At 37.9% G+C, this 20,923-nt stretch overlaps 4 protein-coding genes and 1 pseudogene across 6 annotated transcripts in view; 2 read left to right on the top strand and 3 right to left on the bottom strand.

Moving 5' to 3' along the window:
* Positions 1 to 3,317, bottom strand: LOC104749965 (annotated as a pseudogene).
* Positions 3,709 to 4,482, top strand: LOC104749963. Its single transcript, XM_010471681.2, has 2 exons — positions 3,709 to 4,096; positions 4,210 to 4,482. The coding sequence occupies exons 1-2, from the start codon at positions 3,770 to 3,772 to the stop codon at positions 4,387 to 4,389; spliced, it is 507 nt and encodes a 168-aa protein (XP_010469983.1). The 5' UTR covers positions 3,709 to 3,769; the 3' UTR covers positions 4,390 to 4,482.
* Positions 4,518 to 9,189, bottom strand: LOC104749961 (pumilio homolog 2). Of its 3 annotated transcripts, none has more exons than XM_010471679.2 (10): positions 8,868 to 9,189; positions 8,144 to 8,779; positions 6,628 to 7,961; positions 6,403 to 6,544; positions 6,207 to 6,314; positions 5,891 to 6,103; positions 5,696 to 5,806; positions 5,423 to 5,617; positions 5,163 to 5,337; positions 4,959 to 5,005 (listed from the first exon to the last, which is right to left on the bottom strand). In XM_010471679.2, the coding sequence occupies exons 2-10, from the start codon at positions 8,771 to 8,773 to the stop codon at positions 4,959 to 4,961; spliced, it is 2,955 nt and encodes a 984-aa protein (XP_010469981.1). In that variant the 5' UTR covers positions 8,774 to 8,779; positions 8,868 to 9,189. The 3 variants fall into 3 exon arrangements, with proteins under 3 accessions (XP_019093788.1, XP_010469981.1, XP_010469980.1); XM_010471678.2 differs by having other exon boundaries at positions 8,876 to 9,189; XM_019238243.1 differs by lacking the exon at positions 8,868 to 9,189 and having other exon boundaries at positions 4,518 to 5,005; positions 8,144 to 8,773.
* Positions 10,131 to 14,606, bottom strand: LOC104749962 (pumilio homolog 2-like). Its single transcript, XM_010471680.2, has 10 exons — positions 14,350 to 14,606; positions 13,625 to 14,260; positions 12,187 to 13,493; positions 11,952 to 12,093; positions 11,762 to 11,869; positions 11,458 to 11,670; positions 11,262 to 11,372; positions 10,990 to 11,184; positions 10,726 to 10,900; positions 10,131 to 10,590 (listed from the first exon to the last, which is right to left on the bottom strand). The coding sequence occupies exons 2-10, from the start codon at positions 14,252 to 14,254 to the stop codon at positions 10,544 to 10,546; spliced, it is 2,928 nt and encodes a 975-aa protein (XP_010469982.1). The 5' UTR covers positions 14,255 to 14,260; positions 14,350 to 14,606; the 3' UTR covers positions 10,131 to 10,543.
* LOC104749958 (serine/arginine repetitive matrix protein 1-like) overlaps positions 18,270 to 20,923 on the top strand; it is a gene marked incomplete in the record, with an annotated part of 5,418 nt that continues 2,764 nt past the window's right edge. The window contains 9 exon segments of the mRNA XM_010471676.2: positions 18,270 to 18,381; positions 18,543 to 18,632; positions 18,775 to 18,897; positions 19,083 to 19,250; positions 19,343 to 19,393; positions 19,530 to 19,642; positions 20,008 to 20,055; positions 20,130 to 20,186; positions 20,315 to 20,923. Coding sequence (XP_010469978.1) covers positions 18,361 to 18,381; positions 18,543 to 18,632; positions 18,775 to 18,897; positions 19,083 to 19,250; positions 19,343 to 19,393; positions 19,530 to 19,642; positions 20,008 to 20,055; positions 20,130 to 20,186; positions 20,315 to 20,923 — 1,280 coding nt within the window.

The raw sequence follows: 20,923 nt of genomic DNA, 5'->3' as shown, positions 1-20,923 counted from the left end.
AAGAAATACAAAGATCTTATGTATGAGTTCTAAAACCTTTTAACAAATAAAAAAAATACACACCAATTTGTAGGTTTTGTAATTTATGTTTACATGAAAAGGTTCAAATAAATAAATAAAAATCTAGGATATAAACATTTACATTTTCTTATAAATTACATTTCCATAAAATTATCAGACGGAAACGATGGCTCTCCTTTCTTTAGTTTTGTTTTGACATGAAACACATTCATATTATTCAACTATAGTTGATATAGCGAAGCAACCGGTATAACAGGCCGGTGTTCTTAAGACGCTAGAGATTGCGAGTTTATTTGAAAATTAATACACAGTAAACAAAGAAACATAGACACAAACCAAAACGAACAATCAACGTATGCCAGCTAAATCGGAGCCTTGAAAGAGAAGCCATTGACTGTGGCACCTCCGTCAACGCAGATTGTTTGACCAGTTATATAAGAAGCTGCCGGAAAACAAAGAAATGCCACAAGCGATGATACTTCATTTGGTTTACCAGCACGTCCCATTGGTGTCTTCTTCTCCACTTCGTCTTTGTACTCTTCATCATCGAGATACTGATTAAGAGATTTGGGCATAAGTTAATATTCACAAGTTATTATATTTCTTATATTTATATCTAGTATATAAGGAGCTAGATAATTGTTATTTGTATTTATTTCTGATTTTATTGCCTTACATCTTTAGCTAAAGGAGTTTCAATGAACCATGGACAGACAGAGTTAATCCTTATCTTGTCATTTGCCCACTCGCATGCTAAGTGTCTTCCTAGCTGATTCATAGCTCCTAAACACGTAGATTTTTGTATACTCATGTTTATGTTAGTCTCATAATTAACGTGAAGGATCATGTTTAATTTTTGAGTATGTATATACCTTAAGTTGCTGCATAGATAGAACTAATATTGACATGCACAACTCCTGCTGCGGAGGACATGAGCACGATGCTCCCTGAACCAGAGGCTTTCAACAAAGGATGTGCGAGCTGTGAGAGATGAAAAGCGGACTCGAGATTTGTAGCCATTAGAAACGAGTAATCTTGTGATGTATACTCTGTGGTTGGCTTTGCTATACACGTTCCCGCATTGTTTACCTATATATATTTGTATATAGGTAAACAAACACAATAAATACACAACAAAATCGCGCTCTTATACTTTAACTTACAAGGATGTTGAGTTTTCCTTGGAAGAGAGAGGAAACAGTTTCCATGAGCTTCTCTCGCTGGTCACGAGACGAAACGTCACAGACAGAAATGGAGACCTGAAATCCTTTTGCGTGCCACTCACGTAAGCGCTCTTGAAGCTGAGTTTCGTCTCTGGCACATGTGTGGACTCTTGCTCCTAACATGGCTAGTTCCTCCACCACAGCTTCCCTATTCATCATACACATGGGTTGAAACATTGAGATACAATCAAAGATCATATGACAAATATATACACGGGATATTAGGATAGTATATATGTGAAGTATGATGAACTGGAACTGACCCGAGGCCTTTCGAGCCACCTGTGACGTGAGCAGTCATGCCTCCAAGGCTCCATCTAGATTTGTCGTCTCTCAAGTTTTCTTCTATCTTAGCCATTTATGGATATCAGTTTCTTTAATAGAGGTCACATATATATAGACTAGTTGTGTGGATGGACAATAAGAAAATTACGTGATTGTTTTGAACTTTGGAAACCCTTCATCTCAAAATTCAACATTATGATAATGATTTGTTTTCGTTTTTTTCGATGAAATTTCCACATTATAATCATGAAAATTCTCTGTTCATATATCAGAGTGGAAAATCTTACACAAAATTGAAATTTCCACAGTTAGAATGATGACTTTTTTTGTTAGTTAAAAACCGTTAAAAAAGTTGCACACTATGATAATAATGATTTCTAATGTTTAATAAAAAATCTTAAACATTAGTATATGAACGTTTTAAAGATAATTTTTGTCACATTTGTCAACATAGTGAGCCTTAAAGTCGGATCGCTAATGACTATACTTTTTGGGATTGTAGAAACTTTAACAGTAAAACTAAAGCACTTTGGTTTGAAAAAATTATGATATGGATTTTGGTTCTAGAGACTTTTGACTAATAAAAGAGAACATTTAATTTCGTTTATTTTTATTACATTCTTTGGTTGGGTCTAATAAAGTTCAATAATTCATTGTTACAACAAAGATACATTGCTTTTATTCATCAAATTCACCTCACAAGGTTGAAAACAAAACATTATTTGGGAAGACTTTATGAGTTTGACTTCATGTAAGGAAGACTTTAGAAGGCATGAACGGAGAGAGCTCCATCAACACATATGGTTTGGCCTGTAACGTAAGAAGCTGCAGGAAGACACAGAAACGCAGTCATTGCAGCCACTTCTTCTGGCTCTCCAGCGTGCCGCATCGGTATATTAGGCGCAATGTTCTTCACAAACTCATCTCCTTGTATATAAACAAAACAAAAGAGAAACTAATTAATTTACATGATCAGATAACATTTTGTATAAAAGAGTGTTTCTAAAGAGTTTACAGTTTTAGCAGGAGGAGTTGCAATGACTCCAGGAGCAACAGAGTTAGCCCTAATGTTGTCTCCAGCCCATTCGCACGCCAAGTTCCTCGCCAGCTGGCAAATAGCTCCTTTGGTCGCACCATAGATGGATCCAACGCTACATGAGACAACTCCAGCAGCAGAGGAAATTAAGACGATGCTTCCAAATCCAGAGGATGAGAAAGCTGACACAAATGGTATGCAGACTCCAAATTTGTTGAGATTTGATATGAGAAATCCTCTGCTGTGGATTCTGTGGTTGGCTTTGTCACACATGTCCCTACATTGTTTATCTATACATATACCAAATAATTAGTATATTTATCCTAATGTTGTTGGTAAAACAGAGAAGAGAAGACATACGAGGATGTTGAGTTTGCCTTCAAACAGAGAGGAGACAGCTTGCATCAGTTTCTCTCTATCGGTATGGGATGATATGTCACAAACTGATCCTGTGACATTGAAGCCCTTCGTTTCCCATTCTTTTAAGTACTGGTTAAGCTGAGACTCGTCTCTGGCACACGTATGTATCGTTGCCCCAAGGCCTGTAAGTTCCTCTAATATAGCATGCCTAGAGATTCATCAATAACGATAAGCAAAATAAGGGTTTATGTTGCTTGTAACGTAAGAAAATATGACTTGGAAAATGATGGTGGAAGACAAACCCAATGCCTTTGGTTCCGCCAGTGACTAGAGAGGTAATGCCTTGAAGACTCCATCTGCTGCTCTGTTCTGCTCTAGCCATTGTTGTGTGATGATTTATGTTCTTGGTTGATGAGAATTGATAATGAAAGTAAATGGCTATATATAACGAATAAAATGATACGAGGTAATGAGAATGTTCGAAGTAATTATGCAAAGCTAACGTATCTACTGACGTTGTGACTGGTTTGTGGTAGGGAAACAAATTAAAGGTCAAATCCATAAGATAAAACTGGATTAGGTTTGGTTTTAAAAATTTAATTGGGAAAGTGATGATTACGTAACTAGTGATGCCTCTTCCAATAATTTTACTAAAGATGGTTTGGTAGTGATTAGGACAGTGAGTGATTTATAAAGCCCACAATATAAAATATTGGGCTTTCCTCAGCCCATTTATAAATCTCCCAATCTCAAGAAGACATGAACCGTTGGATGTAAAAGAAACTAAAACTGAGTTATGTGTTCAGCCAGAATCTGAACTCTGAAGAGATAGAGTGGACGAACCATGTCTGCGACAACAACACCATCTCTATCTCTTTCAAATTTCAGACCAAGATTTCAAAATCCAGTTAAAACCCACCGTTTATCTCCACTTTCTTGGTCTGTTTCAAGAAGAAAGATCTTGTCTTCTAGGAATCTTCGTCTTCAACAGGAAAAAAAAACCCAACTATGGAGAGTCTCTGCAACTCCAGAAAAAATATCTCAAGAGATCGTTTCTTCTGATTCTTCTTCTGGAGCAATTGTGTCAAGTGGTGACCAAGATGGTGTTGCTTTGATTATACAAGTGCTTCTCATTGTTGCTTTTCTTGCTCTCACTGTTCTCACCATTGGTGTAAGTTTTATCCACATAAACCAAATCTTATCCATAACTTTTCAAATCAAAAGTAGGACCCGGATTGCGAGTTTTTAAACTGGTTTTGAGATCATGTGAATGACTTTTTACAGGTTGTGTACATTGGAGTGACTGAGTTTCTTGGGAAGAGGGAGAGAGAGAAGTTTGAGAAGGACGAAGCAGCAAAGAGGTCTAAGAAAGGTGGGAAGAAGAAGGCAATGAGAGCCAGAGCTGGACCAAGAGGTTTTGGTCAGAAGATTGAAGATAATGACTTTGACGTTGATCTTGAATGATTTTGTTCCATTGTTAGTAGAGAAACAATATTGATTTTGTTTGTAAGGTTGATCTGTAATTGTCGGAGCTATGTTCTGTTTCTTGTGTACCAAGGACGTTGTTCGGTATAGACAACAAGATTGCAAAGTTACAGAAACGAAAGAGTTCATCGAAATAGGAAACAAGAGTTTGATGAAACAAAAATTACATAGATGGAGAACGAAAAAAAGAAACACTAAAAACTGGGATTGTCCTAAAAGCATGAACACATTCTCACTTCTACACATATGGCAATGAAACAGCCATTCTCTTGTGTGAAGGAAACCCTAATATCCTCAACATTTATCAACCCATCTTTACACCATTTCTCTGCATTTAGTCTCTCTCACTCATCAGCCTAAAGTGGGATGTTTGGTTCTATGTATCGAAAACCGTAAGCAACTACACAATTTTACAGATTTTGCAGAGAAAACAAAGCTCTCCTTCACAATTTTCCCCGCAGATTATTTCCGGTTTAGATCTTACCCTAATTCTCAAAACGCTATGGGAGAGCCATCCACCCTAGTTAAGCTGTACAACACGTGTGGCCTTACGCCAACTGAGGCTGGGTTAGGGACTGCAGAGCCATTCTCCTCTCTGCATATAAGAAAAAAAAAAAAAAACAGACATTGAAATACTTACAGACACCTCTTCAACAAAGTAAGGCGAGACAAACAAAAGCAGCAGAAACAATTTGGGAGTTTGTAGTAGATAACGGTCTAAACTTTAGACCCAAAGAACATATTGTACATACCTCCAGCAGCAACGAGTTTTTCAACACGAGCAACGATATGCTTTCCATAAGTGTATTTCTTTAAAGCATTAAGATGCACTTTAATACGAGTAAGTATCAGCTCACGCTGTTGGTCATCACATGTCTCTAAAACTTTCTGCACTACATAGTTGGCAAACTGATCCTTCATCATCGCCTATATACAAAACATGAAGAAGCTTATGAGCTAAAAGTTTCTTTATTTACCCCAACCATCATCTGAAAGAATGTGTTTGACAAACCTGAAGAGGCTCGTTTTCGTCAGTTGTGCCCAGCATTTCATTCACCAGCAATTCCCGTTCTTCTGGACCTCCAAAAGTCAAACATTTCTCAACAACATTCGACGCAAACTTCTGCTGGCTCATCTGAACAATCTTCCCCGCTAATTCCTTGATTATTGCAGTGCGCTCATCAGGCTTTCCATGCTCCAATACATGCTGTCAACAAACGTGTTTTAGTTTTGAGCAAACTGTATAAAATAACCAGTTGCAGTATAACTCTTAATTTTTACAAACCTGAATAACATAGTTTCCATACTGATCTTGGGCCAGCATACTAACAGTGGCCATGATTTCGTCCATAACCTTACTCTGTGTATCAGGCTCATGGCAGTGTTCCAATACCCTCTGCAACATAAGACGAGAAGAGTTATACTTAAGAGCATAAGATCAAGAAATGTGTAATCTTTCTTTATTACTAAGAGCAAGAACCTGAATAACACGACACCCGTATGGGTGAGTGGAGAGGGTCACAACATTGCCAAAGAAAGTGGAAATAATAAATTCAATGTTTTCTTCAGGCACACATTCAATGCACTTTTGAACCACATGGTTCCCATTCTGATCGCGTACGCATCGCATCACATGTCCATCAAGTTCTTTCACCATTTTAATTTTCTGGTCCAGATCAACCACCTCAATTGCCTACAAAGGTAAACACAGAAAAGAAATTAAAACTCTTAACTGTTCTTGAGGACCGAATATAGACTTATTGAGAACAACAAAACAGGTGAGAAATAGACTTTACCTTCTGGATAACACGACAACCATACATCTGTAAGCTAAGAGGCAAAACATTGTCAAAGAGTTTATCTGCCAATTCTCTCCTCTGAGGCGGGAGTCCATGCTCAAAGAACTGTAGGAAATAAGCAAAGTCAGGAATCACTAATGTTACAATATCTTAATCCAAAGTAAAACAAAAGAGGAAGACTAAGTAAATATACCTTCTGAATCACATAGTTGCCAAAAACGTCAGTCATCAGGGCAAGAGCTTGAGGCATGATCTCCTCATAAACCATGGTTTTCTCATCAGTTGTTGCTGTCTCAAGTTTCTGCTGAATAAACCGGCTTCCATATTGATCCGAACTGGTCAAGACAACTCCAAGTACGTGTTAGCTTGGGACAAATTGTACATAAGAGAAAAAAGTAGAGAACTTTCCAAGTAATACCTGAACTCTACGACATGGCTAGCTATTTCAGAAAGTTCGAATCCTCTTGTTTTGTTACTTTTGAACTCTTCAAGCATTGAAGATCCAAAACCTTCATCCAAACAAGCATCCATGTGCCAAGAACCTATTACCCCACCCGAATAGTTTCTTGTTGCAGATGGATATCGCATATTAACTTCACCTCGTCTCATTGGGCTACAAGGTGATACAAGAGAATTTGGCAGAAGATGATGAGCCAATGGGCTGCCAGGATAAGACATATTAGACGTAAATGTTGGACTCCCATAATCGCTATGGCTGTTAGGGCTACCGGATTTGTAAGGGACACCATACTGTGAATTCTGAGCTCCAAGATAAGCCCTCTGGAGTTCAAGCATACCCATGTATGAATTACCCATAAAGATCCTGTCCATTGACGGATCATTCAGATGATCAAGTGAATCAGCATACTGATGATACATTGGGTCTGCCATATGTGACTGCAGACCAGCACCTCCTCCCATCATTCGATTACTGAACCTGCCAAAATTACGTGATTCAGAGAGGTTTTGGCCAGAAGATACATAACCTCCGCCATGAAGTCTGGAATCCATTCCAGAAAATCCCATAGCAGATGCTGCAGAAACATTTTCATACATTGGAGAATAGTTATTAGTTCCAAGTTGGCTAGCCATCATAGAAGCTACAGCTGGATTTAGTGCATAATTGTTCAAATAATAGTTCGCGCTATCAAGATGCTGGTAAGGAGTAGCAAGTCCACCCAGTCCACCTCCATCATTATAGGCAGATCCCTGTGACCCTCGCAATTGTGGATTCTTCCAAGAACCAGTACCGTTATGGGCTTGGTCAGATTTGTTTGGAAAAACGTGTTGATTGACATCATTGTGCCCACCTTGCAGTCCAAACATATAGTTCCTGACCTTTTCGACATCTTGCTCAGCCTGATCCCGTTCATCTAACCCGCCACCGCCTGACAGGTTCATGCCAGATAAAGCATTGACAAGATCAGAAGACTCGTTGAGACCAGTTGTGACACCGTTGAACGGGCTATGGTTACTTGTGTTCCTCTTATCATTTGAACTCACTCTCCCACTCCCAATGGGAGTAAGGCAGGGACTAGGCACCCTAGCAATGGCCTGTGGATCTGGAGTTCCATTTCTGGATAAAGAAGAGCCCAGTACAGCTGCATAGCTGTATGGAGATGGTGCACCAATGCCTCCTTGTGATGCAGATGGAGACAGATTATTCTTAGAGTCGGCATTTTCATCAAAGGCATTACGACTTGCAGGACGGGACGGCTGCTTTGCGGGAGGATTTCCATGCCCCATATCAGCCTGCACAAAAGCAATTCACCAATTTTACACAAGCAAAAATATCTGCATAAAGAAATATACACATACAGAGAGAATTATCTGAGAGAGAGCGCATAAACAAAGTTTTAACAGATAATGAACAGTAGACAACCAAAAGAACCTAACAAGAAGATAGGCTGTCCTAAAGAAGGGGTATAACCAACCTGAAACATATCAGCAAAGCTCTTCTGCTTGCCTCCAAGCCCCAAACCCGGCAAACCAATCAATCCGTTAGCATCCCACTCAGAAGAAGAAGCACTAGTTTTCTCAGGCTCGAAGTCACGCTGCTTCATCTGATCAAAACCAGGTGGCTTAGAGAACAAAGATTTACTATCATTAACTTTTCTCCTATCCCCAACACCACCTATCACGTTGCTACTCCCTTTAAGCCTCTGAGCAACCCTCAAATCCTCCCTAGACATCAAAGGCGGTGGCAACCTCGGATTCAACTTCATATTAGCATAGTAATAAGACAAGTAAGCCGGATCTTTCCTAAGCTCCTCATCATCACAACCAAACCCATTACCCTTATTCCCCCCACCAAACTCCAAAAAAGGAGTCCCACCTCCGCCGCCGCCGCTAAAAAGCCCTCCAGCAGCACTAACAGAACCATCTACAGTCGGTGGAGCAGAGCCACTTCTATACAAGTTAAGGTCTCGCTCAAGCTCATCAGCTTCTTCTTGGCGTCGCTGCTGCTCACCGAGCAATACACCAATCTCTTGCTCATAATCATCCCCAAAAGATGAATCTTGGTTACCTCTATGCATCGGTCTTCTCCCCAGTTCCGGTATCATTATCACCTAAACAACAAAAAAAACCCCAAAACCAATTTATCAGATTATACTCATATACGCTAAACTCTTAAAAGAAAAATCATAAAGATCAAACCTTTATACCTTCACAGTATATACAATCCCCAAAAGTACTCTGTTTAGAGCTAAACCAAAGATCAAAACTTTATCAAGCAATACTCAAATCCATTCCTCAGATTGTATCGATGATTTGATATTTCAAGTTACTGCTTGTTCTAAAGTAAAGAACCCTAACAAAGACTTAAGATTAAAAGATAGAAAAGGGGGTTTTAGTTTTATAGTGATGTCAGGAAAAAAAAAACCCTATACTGAGCACTATCGATAGAAGGATTGAAGAAGATCGAGAGAGAAAGAGACTGAGAGAGATAGAAATAGAAGGAACATTGAGATTAATAATTGTTGTATTCTTTTGCATAAGGAAACCCTAACATATCGGAGTCCCTTTAAATACAGACACACACACACACATTCTTGTTAAACGACAACACTTAAGGCAGTGTAAGAAAAAGATAGGAAAAAGATACTTCCCATTGGTCTCTTTCTCCCTTCAGAGCTGAGACCCTCTCTTCGCATAAGAGTCTTCATGCCACTTAATCTTGTTCTGTTGGCTTAGTAGGAGCTGTGAAGTCCCCCAAGGTTTTCAAATTTGTTCATTTTCTCATGAACTACATCTAATCTCATAAGTGGACGAACAGCACCTCTCCCTCTCTTTGAAATTACAGACCAAGAAACCAACATCCTGCTAAAACCCACCATTTATATCTCTATTGTCATGGTCTGTTCCAAGCTAAAAGATCTTGTCTTACACAATTCTTTTGTCTTCACCAGGAAAAAAACCAAACTTTAGAGATTCTCTGCAACTCCAGAGGATATTTCACAAGAGATTGTTTCTTCTGAAGCAATTGTGTCTAGTAGTAGTCAAGATGGTGTTGGTTGGATTATACAAGTGCTTCTCTTTGTTGCTTTTCTTACTCCCAGTTCTCACCATTGGTGTAAATTTTATCCACAAAACCAATCTTATCCAAATCTGTTTGTAACCAAACCTGAAACCCGGTTTGCAAGTTTCTAAAACCGGTATTTGAGACCCTGTGAAATTTTTACAGGTTGTGTACACTGGAGTGACCGAGTTTCTTGGGAAGACGAAGCAACAAAGAAGAATAAGAGAGGTGGGGAGTAAGAAGGCAGTGAGAACCAAAGCTGGACCAAGGGGTTTTGGTCAGAAGATCCGAAGACTGAAATGATGACATCGACATTGATCTTTAATGATTTTGTTTGTAAGGTTGTTGTCACATCAATGATAACTTGATCGATATAGACAATAAAGAGCGCAAATTCCAAAAACGAAAGAGTTCATCGTGAAATAGGAAACAAGAGTTTGATGAAACAAAAATTACATAGATGGATAAAAAAAAGAAACTCTAAAAACTGGGATTGTCCTAAAAGCATGAACATAATCTCACTTCTACACATTTGGCAATGAAACAGCCATTCTCTTGTGTGAAGGAAACCCTAAAATCCTCACCATTTCTCAACCCATCTTTACAACATTCTCTGCTCACGCATCAGCCTAAAGAGGGATGTTTGGTTCTATGTATAGAAAACCGTAAGCAACTACACAATTTTACAGATTTTGCAGAGAAAAAAACAAAGCTCTCCTTCACAATTTTCCTGCAGATTATTTCCGGTTTAGATCTTACCTAATTCTCAAAACGCTATGGCAGAGCCATGCACCCTAGTTAAGCTGTACAGCACTTACGACATCTGAGGCTGGGTTAGAGACTGCAAAGCCATTCTTCTCTCTGCATATAAGATAAGAACCATTTACAGACGCTGAATAGCCATAGAAATGCTTATTTTGTCTCTCTTTCTCAAACACTTAAAGAACTCTCTTCAGCCACCTAGTAAGATTAAAAAGAAGAGGAACAAATGCATACCTCCAGCAGCAACGAGTTTTTCAATACGTGCAACGACATGCTTTCCATAAGTGTACTTCTTTAAAGCATTAAGATGAACTTTGATACGAGTAAGTATCAGCTCACGCTGTTGGTCATCGCAAGTCTCCAAAACTTTCTGCACTACATAGTTTGCAAACTGATCTTTCATCATCGCCTGTATATATACAATAAAAAGAAGCGTATGAGCTTAGAGTGGTTTCTTTACTTTCCCCCACAATCATCTGAAATATGTGTTGGACAAACCTGAAGAGGCTCGTTTTCATCAGTTGTGCCCAGCATCTCATTCACTAGCAATTCCCGTTCCTCAGGACCTCCAAAAGTCAAACATTTCTCAACAACATTCGACGCAAACTTCTGCTGGCTCATCTGAACAATCTTACCCGCTAATTCTTTGATTATCACAGTGCGCTCATTAGGCTTTCCGTGCTCCAATACATGCTGTCCACAAAACGTGTATCAGTTTTGGACAACCAATAAAATCATGAGTTGTAGTAAAACTTGTATCTTTTACAAACCTGAACAACATAGTTTCCATACTGATCTTGGGCCAGCATACTAACAGTAGACAGGATCTCTTCCATAACCTTACTCTGTGTATCAGGGTCATGGCAGTGCTCCAATACCCTCTGCAACAGAAGATAAAAAAACGTTTTACACAGAAGCATAAAATCAAGAAAAGGTTACACATTTCTTATTACTAAAAGCAAGAACCTGGATAACGCGACACCCATATGGGTGAGTAGAGAGGGTCACAACATGGCCAAAGAAAGTCGAAATAATGAATTCGATGTTTTCTTCAGGGACACATTCAATGCACTTTTGAACCACATGGTTACCATTCTGGTCGCGTACGCATCGCATCACATGTCCATCCAGTTCTTTCACCATTTTAATTTTCTGGTCTAGATCAACCACCTCAATTGCCTACAAAGGTAGGCAGAACAAATAACAAAACTCTTGAGAACCAAATATAGACTTATAGAGAACAGCAAAACAGGTGAGAACTAGACTTTACCTTCTGAATAACACGACAGCCATACATCTGTAAGCTAAGAGGCAAAACATTGTCAAAGAGTTTATCTGCCAATTCTCTTCTCTGTGGCGAGAGTCCATGCTCAAAGAACTGTAGGAAATAAGCAAAAAAGTCAGGAATTACAATATCATAATCCAAAGTAAAACAAAAGAGGATGACTAAATAAATTTACCTTCTGAATCACATAGTTTCCGAAAACGTCAGTCATCAGGGCAAGAGCTTGTGGCATGATCTCCTCATAAACCATATTTTTCTCATCAGTTGTTGCTGTCTCAAGTTTCTGCTGAATAAACCGGCTCCCATATTGATCCGCACTGATAGCCCAATTCACAAAAAGCCCCCAAATACGCGTTAGATTTCGAACAATTATAGACAAGAGAAAAAGGAAAAGACAGTCAAGGATATACCTGAACTCCACAACATGCCCAGCTATTTCAGAAAGTTCAAACCCTCTTGTTTTGTTACTTTTAAACTCTTCAAGCAATGAAGATCCAAAGCCTTCATCCAAACTAGCATCCATGTGCCAAGAACCCATTACCCCTCCTGAATAGTTTCTTGTTGCAGATGGATATCGCATATTAACTTCACCTCGTCTCATAGGGCTACAAGGTGACAAAAGAGAATTTGGCATAGCATGATGAGCCAATGGGCTACCAGGATATGACATGTTAGACCCAAATGTTGGACTCCCATAATAGCTATGGCTGTTAGGGCTCCCGGATTTGTAAGGAACACCATACTGCGATTTCTGAGCTCCAAGATAAGCCCTCTGAAGTTCAAGCATATTCATGTATGAATTACCCATAAAGTTCCTGTCCATTGCAGGATCATTAAGAAGATCAAGCGAATCAACATTCTCAGAGTACCTCCCGTACTGATGATACATTGGATCTGCCATATGTGATTGAAGGCCAGTACCTCCTCCCATCATTCTATTACTTACCCTGCCAAGATTACGTGACTCAAAACCTCCCCCATGAAGTCTGGAGTCCATTCCAGAAAATCCCAACGCAGAATAATTATCATACATTGGGGAAAAGTTACTATTCCCATTGCCATTCCCATTCCCAAGTTGGTTAGCCATCATAGAAGCTACAGCTGGATTTAATGCGTAATTGTTCAGACAATAGTTTGGGCTATCAAGATGCTGGTAGGGATTAGCTAGTCCAGCTCCTCCATTATAGGCAGATCCTTGTGACCCTCTCATTTGTAAATTCCTCAAAGAACCAGTTGCCTTAAGGGGTTGATCAAATTTGTTTGGGAACCCGTGTTGATTGACTTCGTTAGGCCCACCTTGAAATCCAAACATATAGTTCCTGACCTTTTCAACGTCCTCCTCAGCCTGACCACGATCATCTAACCCACCACTGCCTGACAGGTTCATTCCAGATAACGCATTAACGAGATCAGAAGACTCGTCGAGACCAGATGTAACACCGTTGAACGGGCTTTTGTTACTTGTGTTCCTCTTATCATTTGAACTCGCTCTTCCACTCCCAATAGGAGTGAGACAAGGACTAGGCACCCTAGCAACGGCCTGTGGATCTGGAGTTCCATTTCTAGACAAAGAAGAACCAAGAACAGCTGCATAACTGTATGGAGATGGCGCACCAATGCCTTGTGAAGCAGATGGAGACTGATTATTCGTGGAGTCCACATTTTCATCAAAGGCATTACGACTAGCAGGACGTGAAGGCTGTTGCCCCATATCAGGCTGCACAAAAGCAATCCACATAAGAAGGAATATTCAGGAGAAATATACACACACATACAATATACATCCATAGACATTCAATGACAAGGAAAAAAGGTCAAGCATCATCGATAAAGAGTAAGATGTCCAACCTGAAAGATATCAGCAAAACTCTTCTGCTTGCCTCCAAGCCCCAAACCAGGCAAACCAATCAATCCATTAACATCCCACTCAGAAGAGGAAGCACTAGTTTTCTCAGGCTCAAACTCACGCTGCTTCATCTGATCAAAACCAGGTGGGTTAGAGAACAAAGATCGACTATCATTCACTTTTCTCCTATCCCCAACACCACCTATGACGTTGCTACTCCCTTTAAGCCTCTGAGCAACCCTCAAATCCTCCCTAGACATCAAAGGCGGTGGCAACCTCGGATTCAACTTCATATTAGTATAGTAATAAGACAAGTAAGCCGGATCTTTCCTAAACTCCTCATCATCACAACCAAACCCATTACCCTTATTGCCTCCACCAAACTCCAAAAAAGGAGCCCCACCTCCACCGCCGCCGCTAAAAAGCCCTCCAGCCGCACTAACAGAACCATCTACAGTCGGTGGAGCAGAGCCACTTCTATACAAGTTAAGCTCTCTCTCAATCTCATCAGCTTCTTCTTGCCTTCGCTGCTGCTCACCAAGCAATACACCAATCTCTTTCTCATAATCCTCCCCAAAAGATAAATCATCGTTACCTCTATGCATCGGTCTTCTCCCCAGTTCCGGTATCATTATCACCTAAACAACAAAAACCCCAAAATCAATACATCATACGGTAAACTCTCCAAGAAACCAAAAAAAAAAACATAAAGATCAAACCTTTATACCTCTTAATATATACAATCCCTAAAATTCTCTGTTTAGAAACGAAAACGCAAAGATCAAAACTTTATTTAAGCGATAGTCAAATCCATTCCAGAGATTGTATCAATGATTTGAGTTTATCATGTTACTGTTTGTTTTTAAAATAAAAGAACCCTAAAACAAAGACTTTTAGATTTTGAGAGATAGACAAAAAAAATTAGCTCAACTGGGAAAAAAAGTGGGTCTTTATAGTGTTGACGGAATAATACGACGGCGATGCCAAGAACCTTAGGGTTTTTGTGCTTTTTTATGATTGTTAAGTTTTTTTAACTATCGAAATTAATTACGGCGAATTAATAAAATTAGGGTTGGTTTGACTTAGCGATTGGATAAAGGGATGAGAAAAGGCATTAATTAATTAGAAAAAGAAAAATGAATGTTTTGGAAGATAATTACGAACCTTTTTTTTCTCGTTGGAACTGTTTTAAGATCTTTTGAGTTTTGTCTTTTATGTTTCAGTTTGGGTCTTAAGACTTAGAGCAGGGCTTTACAAAGTACATAAAACACTTATGTGACAGGATTTTTAAGTTCAATATTAGTAAAAAGTACCTTAATTTGGTGTAACTCTTTATTTTTCTCAAGGATATTGCAATATTGGATGAAAAAAAATAAGTGTCATAAGTTTAAAGTTTATGAAAAGTTACTAATTTTGATTTTGGAATGTTTTTGATCATATATGCGCGGGTAATTTTTTTCGTCAACAATTTTATGCACGGGTAATTTTTTTCGTCAACAACATTATGCGCGGGTTGTTGTAAAATCAGTTATATTAACTAATTTTAATTTAGTTAATAATCATAAAATTATAAATAATTATTTCTTAGGTCCCTGATTTTTGGGATAATTTAAAAAATACCCATTTTCTAATATCGTTTTTCAAAAATGCTCCATTTGTAAGACTTTATTATAAATGGCACTAAAAATATAATAAATATACAAAAGTGTGTATTAAAAGTATGAATTAATGTAATGTGTTGCATTTTTAAGATTAACATTATATTTTATGTTTTAGAAAATAAATTGTCAAATGGACTAATAAGATGAAAGTAAATATCATATTTTTTTGTGTCATTCTAGTAAACTTTACTTTGTAACTAAATTTTAATTTAGGGGGTGGTATTGGATTCTAATTTATGAAAAATTTTGAAGAGTTCAAAAAAATCATTAAAAGTGAATAAGTGAAAGATTGTTAAAGATTGCTGGAGAGTTTTGTTGATTCGTTTTCAAAAATCTTGTAAAGTCCTCCAAACAATCCCTGTATTTTTATTATATTTTCCATACTTTATTTTGTAAAGAAAGTATTTAAAATCATGAACCAATAACATAATAATTGAACTCATTAACAATCATAGATTCTTTTGTTTTAATTAAATAACACAAAACTTTTAATGATTTTGAAAAAGTCTGAATCCAATAACCCAAATATGTTAAGATTTTAAATGATTTTTTACAAATCACAAACTAATAACACTAAACTTTTAGAGAGTTTAACAAAATTTTGATCTAATAACAACATATTCTACATAACATTTAAAATCTTTAAAATTATATTCAAATCTCAAACCAATAACCCCATTTAAAATCTTTAAAATTATATTCAAATCTCAAACCAATAATCCCACTTAAGATCTTTAGTTAAGACAAAAAGGAATAAATTAGCTCAGGTGAAAATTATAAATTAGGAGATGGTATATCATAGGACTATGAGATACGTACCATATTAATTGAAAGATCTTTCAAAAATCATGAACTCATAATCACTTAGTTGGATTAATTATAGAATTAGGCATTTTCCCGATGAATTTCCAATGTTATTATGAACTTGTTTATTGTCGCATTCAAAATAAATTGATGAGATCAAGTGACGATGATGAGATCATGTGAACGAAATGGTGGTGATGATGATGAAATCCGGGTAAAATAGATGATTTTGAAGATAATTGAAAATTTTGATTTGATAATTGTTTGTGATTATAGTCTTTGGGTTCACAAGGTAGGATCTTCTTAGGTTTAGATTTCTTCATCCAAAACGAAATAAATTGAATCCATTGAATTCATCAGATCTGAGATGGTGTTGGTGGTTCATTGGTTTTGTATTTTGGAGACAATGAGTTAGGGTTGTAAATGACTAAGATGATGGTGAGGAGCCATGGTTGTGAGGACTGAGGAGGCGACGGTTTCATCCGCAAAGGAGAAGAAAGAAGGAAAGGAAGAAGAGAAGAAAGAAGGAAATAGAATGCTAAAACTGTCTTTTGTCTTCACAAAAAAATGCCCAAATCCAGTACCACGGATAGAAATGCCCAATTTAAAATTTTTTGGAAACAAATGCTCATTTAGATAAAAAAAAAAAATCCCTAACTTAGCTACTTACACACTATACTTTTTTCTTTATTTTCAACATTTTTTAAAAGAATTCAGTCGACAAATCTAAGAAACCAACAAGATCTGGCTTCTTTTCAGTGTTGGCAATGATATGGTTAAATTTGTCTCATTTTTCTCTAATGGTGATGATATCAATTATGATTATAACAATGTTTTAAATTTCAATAAGGGTTTCGTTTTGTGTAAACTCAATTGAAAACACGCCTTAGAAAGTTTCACTTTTCTAACAAATTGGCAAGTATCATGTACAAATTATACGAAGCCTATCATTTTGATGATGTCCACGAAATTGCTATCAATCTTCGTTGTTGTTGTCATCACCACCAATATTTGCTTGTTCAACTCACCGAACCATCAAAGTCTCCACCAAACTTTATAAACAAAATATGGTCTACCTCTACCACTACCACTATGATAGTTTACTTCAATCCCTCCTCTCATTTGTAACACATTTAAAACTTAGCATTTTTTTCTTATTAACTTCATCCTCCAACCCAACTTAACCTTAACCTAATAACCTTCATCGTCTTCATAATGTTTTGTTTTAGAAACAAACTCTCTTTCTCCTTAATTAACCGTTTACCCAAAAAATGTTACTCTTACTATGCAAAGTACTGATTTCGTAAAGTATCACTTGCAAAAGTTGCATGTTTCAATAACAATCTCTTTTATCACTCGAGATCAATAGACCAAAGAGTAGTAATTAAATTGCCCATAATTGTATGCCCACAAATTTACCCAATTATAAGCCCATAATTGTAATTATCTACATGCAGATTTATATTTCTACTACTAAAATGATTAAATTGAATTCTCTATCCTTTTGTCAAAATTCATTTCAAGAATATATGATTTTAGGTAATATTATTTTATATAATTTCCATAATATAATTTTATAATAATCTTATATCAAATATTTTTTTTTTCAATTTATGAATGCAATCTTTTATGGGGTTGGTCCGTTAAAATATATTGTGGCTGTGTATTCTTGATAAATACATATTTTTATGAATCCAATCTTTTAGTGGGTTTGGTCCGCTAAAATATACATTGTGAGTGTATATTTCCTACAACTATTATATTTTTATAAATGCAGTATTTGATAGGTTGTAAGTAGATTATGATTGTGTATTTTTGTTATAAACGCAATCTTTTACGGATTGGTTTGTTACGTATACACTTTATATGCATATTATTATAAATGTATAATTTTACACGAATACAATTATTTATGGCTTAGTCCGTCAAGATCAACATTATGAGCGTGTATTTTTACAAATGCAATCTTCGATCCTAGTAAAAAAAAATAACTTACCACAGAGTTGTTTTGGGCTTAATGCCTAATGGTAATGCCCAAACCAATAGGTTAAGTGTATAGATTATGGGGCCAATTGAAACCAAATACTATCACAAATGGCAATAAAGTAATATTCTGAAGAAACTGAGGGTAATAATGGAAAAACAAAATTAAGTATCTCATCTCATTGCTAGGGCTCGTAAAATCTCTTCAAAAATCTTTTCGGATTACTTCACAGAAGCACAAAGTCTCTCTTTCAAGCTTCTTCGATCTTTGCTTCACCAAACCCTAAAACATGTCCGGCGGATTTTTCCGGGTAAGTTTTTTTTCCGATCATCTTCTTTCTTTATTACTGTGATTGATGCAATTATCTCTTATAGATCCAGATCTTAAGCTTTCTTTTTTCCGTGGCTTTGATTTGAATCTCATAGGTTTCTGATTACGTTCTTATTCGTCTTTGTTTTGGGTTTCTTTTAGGGTACTTCCGCCGAGCAGGATACTCGGTTCTCTAACAAGCAAGCCAAATTGATGAAGAGTCAGAAATTTGCCCCGGAGTTGGAGAATCTGGTCAGTGTACTTTTCCAAACGAATTTGTGAATTCGATAATCAAATTGGTTCGTTGAATTACTTATTAGTTGAGATTTCACTATAGTTTGGAGGGGTTTTTTTTTAATGGTGTATGTTTCTATGCTTTGCTTGGTGTTAAAAGGTGGATGTGACCAAAGTGAAGATGGATGTTATGAAGCCTTGGATTGCGACTAGAGTCACTGAGCTTCTTGGTTTCGAAGATGAAGTTCTCATCAACTTTATTTATGGTCTGCTTGATGGGAAGGTATCTGATAACTGTACTTTTCTTTTCCTATTCGTTTGTCATGTCGAAGAACTATTGATTGGAGGGTTTATATGTTTTGCATGAGATAAAAAGGGGGTATACTGGTTTAATCAATTGAGCTTTATTGTTACTGTCGATTATTTTTTGTTGGACTATTATCTGATTGAACGGTGTTACTAATGTAGGTACTGAATGGTAAGGAGATTCAGATATCGCTAACTGGATTCATGGAGAAGAATACTGGCAAGTTTATGAAAGAACTCTGGACGCTTCTTCTAAGCGCACAGAATAATTCAAGTGGTGTTCCACAGCAGTTTTTAGATGCTAGAGAAGCTGACACAAAGAAGAAACTGGTATTCTTGAATAGTCATTTTGAAGTTTGGAATTGATGATGAATTACTTTTCTCTCTCCTGCTGTCTCATGACTGTTTTACTTTTGTGACAGGAAGCAGCAATGCAAAAAGCAAACCACGAGCATGATTCATTGAGGAAAATAGTAAGACTAACTTATTCATGCTAGAGTTTCAGTCTATATAGATGCTCCTGGTTTTAACATTCGACTGTTCTTTTCATGTTATTCAGATAGCTTCTGCAATTATTAGGGTTCATGTGCTTTACCTCAACTACTGTAGGACAGCAGCGTTGATCTCAAGGGGAAAAATGGGATGGAGAAAAAACCTTCAAGAGATCTTCCGGAGGATGGGAGAAGGGCTGACGAGAAGAATGGTGTAAAAGAAACGAGAAGGTAGAGTTCTCTTGATGCTTATGTTTTCATTACTTCTCTTGTCATTTATTGAAACTAGACTAGATACTGTATCCCCTTATGTTCTTTATCATGGTATGCATGGAGTCTGGAAATGTGTGATATTATTCTTGATTGAGTCCATCCACTTGTTGTATGTGGATCATCTCTATTAAATACTCCTGGCATAGTTTTTTAAAGTTTTTCTGTCAAGGGCTGTTCTGGGTCTTCTAGCCTTTTAGCATTTTTAGTTATGCTACTGGTGCTTTGCATAATTGCATGTGCATTTGGTTTGCTGGTTCTCCAGAAATCTGTTTGTAGCTAATATTATGATGTGAGTGGGTTTTGACAATTCCTCCTTGATGCAGGGACCTGATATCTCCACGTCGCAGAGAAGCATCCCGCTCACCCCTTAGGTGACTTTTCAATAATTTTGTTCTCTGATATCATTTTATCATATATGTGAGTATATTGATTGGTTGCTTTGCAGAGGGTCACGTTCTAGGTCTATCAGCAAAACAAATTCAGGCTCTAGAAGTTATTCTGGGTATGCTGCCATCCACAATTGTTTTATTATTCCTAAGAAATTGTATCGTGTGATGTCCAACTTGCTAGTTCTGTATTTTGTAAATCCTAGTGCGATTTTTCCTGATGGCTGATCTACTTCTGCAACAGTGAACGGAAATCCAGGAGCTTATCACGATCATCAGATGCCTCCATCTCACCCAGAAAGCGGAGATTGTCGAATTCAAGGCGTAGATCCAGATCACGTTCCTTGCGTAGGTCTCTGTCTCCTCGGCGACGTAGGATACATTCTGCTTATGGAAGCAGGTCTGGGTCACCAATTAGACGTCACAGGCGATCTACGCCTGAGAGACGCTGCCAGTCACCACCCCCTTCAAGGCAGCGCAGGTCTCCATCACCCTTTAGGCGACGCAGGTCACCATCTCCGCCTGCAAGGAGACGCAGGTCACCATCCCCGCCTGCAAGGAGACGCAGATCACCATCACCACCTGCTAGGTCACGCAGGTCACCTTCACCACCTGCTAGGTCACGCAGGTCACCGTCACCGCCTGGTAGACATCGCCGATCTCCTCTGCCCTTTAGAAGGCGTAGGTCTCCTTCACCACCAGCTAGAAGGCACAGGTCTCCGTCTCCACTCTATAGGCGCAACAGGTCGCGATCACCACTGGCTAAGCGAGGAAGGTCTGACTCACAGGGGAGGTCTCCCTCACCGGTGGCTAGGCGCATGACACCTACTGGGGCAAGATTGCCTACACCACC

The sequence above is a fragment of the Camelina sativa genome, chromosome 16 (genome assembly GCF_000633955.1).
Source record: "Camelina sativa cultivar DH55 chromosome 16, Cs, whole genome shotgun sequence".
In the NCBI taxonomy this organism is placed as follows: Eukaryota; Viridiplantae; Streptophyta; class Magnoliopsida; order Brassicales; family Brassicaceae; genus Camelina; species Camelina sativa.
The sequence above is the reverse complement of the archived record's forward strand: the minus strand, read 5'-3'. Positions and strand labels throughout refer to the sequence as shown.